Source organism: Apaloderma vittatum, unplaced genomic scaffold (genome assembly GCF_000703405.1).
Source record: "Apaloderma vittatum isolate BGI_N311 unplaced genomic scaffold, ASM70340v1 scaffold38031, whole genome shotgun sequence".
Taxonomy (NCBI): domain Eukaryota; kingdom Metazoa; phylum Chordata; class Aves; order Trogoniformes; family Trogonidae; genus Apaloderma; species Apaloderma vittatum.
This window is the reverse complement of record NW_009698118.1, coordinates 14,748-19,046: the sequence shown is the minus strand read 5'-3', so window position 1 is coordinate 19,046 and position 4,299 is coordinate 14,748. Positions and strand designations below refer to the sequence as shown.

At 50.2% G+C, this 4,299-nt stretch overlaps 1 protein-coding gene across 1 annotated transcript in view; it reads left to right on the top strand.

Annotated features, from left to right (window-relative positions):
- Positions 1-383: 383 nt before the first annotated feature.
- The window catches only part of MVB12B (multivesicular body subunit 12B), a gene marked incomplete at its 5' end in the record, with an annotated part of 6,838 nt that continues 2,922 nt past the window's right edge, over positions 384-4,299 (top strand). Inside the window, 2 exons of the mRNA XM_009877880.1 lie at positions 384-491; positions 3,647-3,743. Of these exons, the coding sequence (XP_009876182.1) occupies positions 384-491; positions 3,647-3,743 (205 nt within the window). The remainder of the gene's footprint in view (positions 492-3,646; positions 3,744-4,299) is intronic.

Genomic DNA, 4,299 nt, shown 5'->3' with positions numbered 1-4,299 from the left:
TGTTTGTGCTTTGTCTACGTGGACCCCTCCTCACAGCTTGCCCCAGTGTGCCCTTGCGTGTAGGGTGGTAATGAGAGCCTCAATATGCTGACTTTTCCGAACTATTGTTTGGAGACTGTAACCAGAGTTGCTGTTTCCTCATTAGAATAGCCTTTGTCAGAGCGTCTTTAATCAACGGGCTCCCGAGAGACAGCATTTTTAGAACTTCTTTTTATACCTCCTCTTGGAAGTTCTTTGCACTGCGCCTCGTGAAGAAACTAATGAGATGCTGTGAGAGTTCGGGCTGCCGTTAATTAGAAGAGGTCTGAGGAAGAAGTACTGCACATATATTAACTTTATCTTGGCTCACATGTCTCCTCTCTCCCTCTGTCTCTTCTTTCCAGGTTGCACAAACAGCAGATGGCTTGGATGCTGACCTCTGGAAAGATGGCTTATTTAAATCCAAGGTCACACGATACCTGTGCTTCACGAGGTCGTTTTCAAAAGAAAATGTAAGTCCGATTGCTGAGTGTCTGCATGATTTGCATCTGTACCTGGTATGCTTGTACCCGTAAGATGATTCATTTTATGGAGCCAATTATAATTCAGGCAGGCGTTTCACTGAGTTTGGGTGAGTCAGGAGGCAAGCTGCAGTGGCTCATATTTGCATTTTCTCTCTTTTCTTCATGGAAAGAAATGGCTACCAAAATCTGCAATAGAAGCAGCAGAAAAGGGAATGCTCGCACTTCAGCAACCCCTTTACACCAGTGCTTCCTGCTGTAGCAGTGGGTGCTACAGTCTCATGATCCTGATGAATTTCTATCTCTAATTACCCGGAGAAGCAAGTGTTGTTGGTAGAGTTGATGAAGGAAATGTTAGTTTCTGAAACCAGGGGCATCACAGATCTTTTTCTTGCAGGATTAGCTTTTCTTTCTTTGTTGTTTTTGGTGCTGATTCTTGAAAATGTGCCCACATTGTGCACATCCTACTGTATTCTTGTAATCTTCTAGTATGGCTATTAAACACAAGTTAATTTCTGATTAGTGGCAGTTGTCAGCCCACATCTCCCACAGCGGAGAAGAGACCATGTGCCGTGAGAGCCTGATGCCTTCTCCTGTGGTTTTGGTTCAGGCTAGTGTGAACACTTCCCCTTTTCTGGAGGCCCTCTTTGATTCTACAATGACTGCACTCCATCTAGTGGGTATTCCTGCTTTGCGTCGTGTTTTGGATATTCACAGCGACTCGGTTGTCAGGGTGCGGAGATACCATTTTGTGCTCTGCTTTCACCAGCGCCGGGAACAGAAAAGCGACCATGACTTCAGCGGCTGATCGCAGGTCCTGACAGGGAGCCGGGGGCTGCCACTTTCTAGCATTTGACCTTTATTCCATTCGCTTCCCTGCCTGCCTTTAGATTAAAATAAAGCTCCAGAGCTATGGGAAATAGCGCTTCCTGGTGTGGATGGACAGCAATTGAGCTTTTCATGCTGGAGTACCTGCAGTAGAGGGAATAATAGCCCCAGAGCAGGCAGGGAGGGTACTAAACACAAAGATTTGGAATTATTTGAGTGTTAAGTTTATCCATAGCTACCTTAAATGGGAAGTTGTCAGAAATAATTACAGGATAGTAGCAACTGCTGGCTACCAGAGACAGTGTAAATACCCTCAGTCGGTGCCTGTCGGGCTTTTGGCATGAATCCTCTGCTCGGCGCGGTTTGGGAATACGTTGCTCATATTGATGAGGAGTGAACTAAGGGGAGCGTGGGGGGAGGGCTGCGGGTCCCGCTGTGGGAGATGCGGTGCAAGCGCTCACGTCCCGCTCACAGGTCCTGTCGAGCCCAGTGTTGAGAGTGTTCCCTCCCCTCGCAGCGCTCCCCAGCCCCAGGGCTACGATGTGCTGCCCCACTGGGGGCCTCCGAGGGCTAAAAGGCCTCAGCGCTCACCAGCAGCAGTGACCTGGAGCTCCCAGCCGGGAGGGAGGAGCTTCTGGACGTTGATGCAGGGCTGCGCTTGGGGTTGGAAGTTTTAGTGTTCAGGGTTTTTTTGTTTTTAACAAAACACTGGGAACTATTTGTCTTGAAGAACATATTGTAGATAGCAGAGTTAATGCACCTCAGGTACCTGGTTCATAACGGAGACAGTCTGTGGTGTCTCTTTATGAGAATCATCATTCTCAGCAGCTTACAGTACTTGATGGATTATGAGGACGTTGCTGGTGTTTGAGGGTCGCAGTGAGGAGGCCCCGAATGGTGCGTCCCGTGGGGGGAGGCTTTGTGCCCTCTGCTCCTGGGCCGTGTCCGAGCAGCAGTACCGGCTCTCCGGGGCTCAGCACCGAATGAACTTGGCAGAGGCATGTTTCTTACCGCTCTGCTGCTGATGGAGGAGTGATCGTGGGTTCAGCTGGAAGTTGTGCACTGATGTAACACCGCCAGACAGTTTGGATAAATAAAACATGAAAGATGAATCAGCAGCAACCGCTCCATCTACCTTTTGCTGTGCCAGAACCACGTTCACCAATACATCCAGGCTTCACAGCATCCAGCACCGCTCGCTCCGAGCTGCCCTGGTCAAGGCAGGGCTGGAGGCGCGTGGGGCTGCCCAGCCTCGGACCCTCTGCGAGAGCACAGGATGTGTAGTGGGACGGGGCTGCAGGCGCGGTGCCCCTCCTGGTGAGGAGTTGACCGTGAAATGCAGAACCTCAAAAAAATAGCCTCAGACCTGATCTCCCCTTAGTTCAGAGGCCGCAAATTTAAATATGTTTTAAAATAGTTCAGTGTAGTAATCAGAGAGTAGAGGTTTGCCTGAAATACTCTGCCAGATAAAAACTGAAAGCGGTACTTAACAACCAGTAACAGTAAAACACACTGACGTGGTTTCATGGCTTAGGATGAAATTTTAATTGTTCCGTATTGCATTTCTGTTTACAAAGGCTGTGCAGTAACTAAAGCGTCTTTTTCTTCCATACGTGAATCCAGATTATTGGCAGCAATGCTGGCTTTAATGAGAACTGCAAAGAAAATCTGGTCTCTAAACAATTGTGGAAGCTGTCATTCTGAATTGTGTTTTGAGCTCTTCAAGCCTTGATTAATAGGACGAGGCATCAGTTCAGAATTCATATGGACTCCAAATGAAGTTCTTTGTTCCAAATGGCCTGCTCTTCTGGAGTGTGCCTGCTTTTGGAGCTAGAACCATGTCTGTTCAGTACTAATTAGCTAATGCATGTAATAACTTTGGCTGTGTCTGCATGAACCATCTTCCCGTAATACGTGCTGCTGTTACCGTCACGGAAATGTCATGCTGCCGTTGTAGCTGTAGAGTGTGTGAGAACTAAGGTGACCTGCTTAGCAGATGAGTTGGTGGTGATAATACTGGGAACTGCCGTATTTCCAAAGGGAGTGGGTTGATGGTGCTTCCAAGGATCCCGTGTTGTGGCAGTGGATGAGGTGCAAGGGTCTGTGAACGCTGAAAGTTGTGTGGTATCTCCTAGTCAATCATCACGTGGTTCCTGCGGAGGGGACAGTTGCGAGTGTTGGCTTGGTACCTCCTTGCCATTTTTACGGTTGGTGACTGGATACAATGACAAGGATCTGGGGGCTCAGCGGGTGAGGAAAGCTGGGCTTGAATTTGGTGAAATTGTCATAGCCAACTGTTTCTTTTTCTCTCTCTAAAGAGTCATTTAGGCAACGTCTTGGTTGACATGAAGCTCATTGATATCAAGGACACTTTACCCGTGGGATTCATCCCCATCCAGGAGACCATCGATACACGTGAGTTGGTGTTTGTTCTTCAGCCCCTGCTGGGGGAGCAGCCCCTCGGGCGGTGGCGGGCTCTGTCCCGGGCAGGGGGATGCGCTCAGCTCTGCTGTGCTCAGGGGCCAGCTCTGGACGGCAGTGACACAGCCTGCAGGTTTCAGACCGTCACCATCTCGGAACGGTGTGGTTTTCCATTTTGCAAGGATGAAGCAGGGCTGGCGGCAGCAGAGCTCTGTGCTGAGGGATGTTCACGAATGGGTGCCAGAAGAAGAGCACGTGCTGGTGGTGCTGGGTTTGTGCATGGGGGCTTTACACTGCCTGCCCTGAGCAAGCAGAGGCCCGTGCCCTGGCGGGTGGTGCTGAGGCCGGTGGGGTGTGCTTGCGTTTGCTGAGAGAAGGCACAAGTGGAATGTCCTGGGAAAATACCAGCCTCGTTTCTGCGAGGGAGAAGGCGCTTTGCGGCAGCGTGTAATCCAGCAGTTCCCAAGCAGTGCGTTCCGATCCCCTGAGACTCGCGGCAGCACAGCTGGAGCCGTGTCTGGCCGCAGCTCCCTGCCCCCCCGCCAGTGGC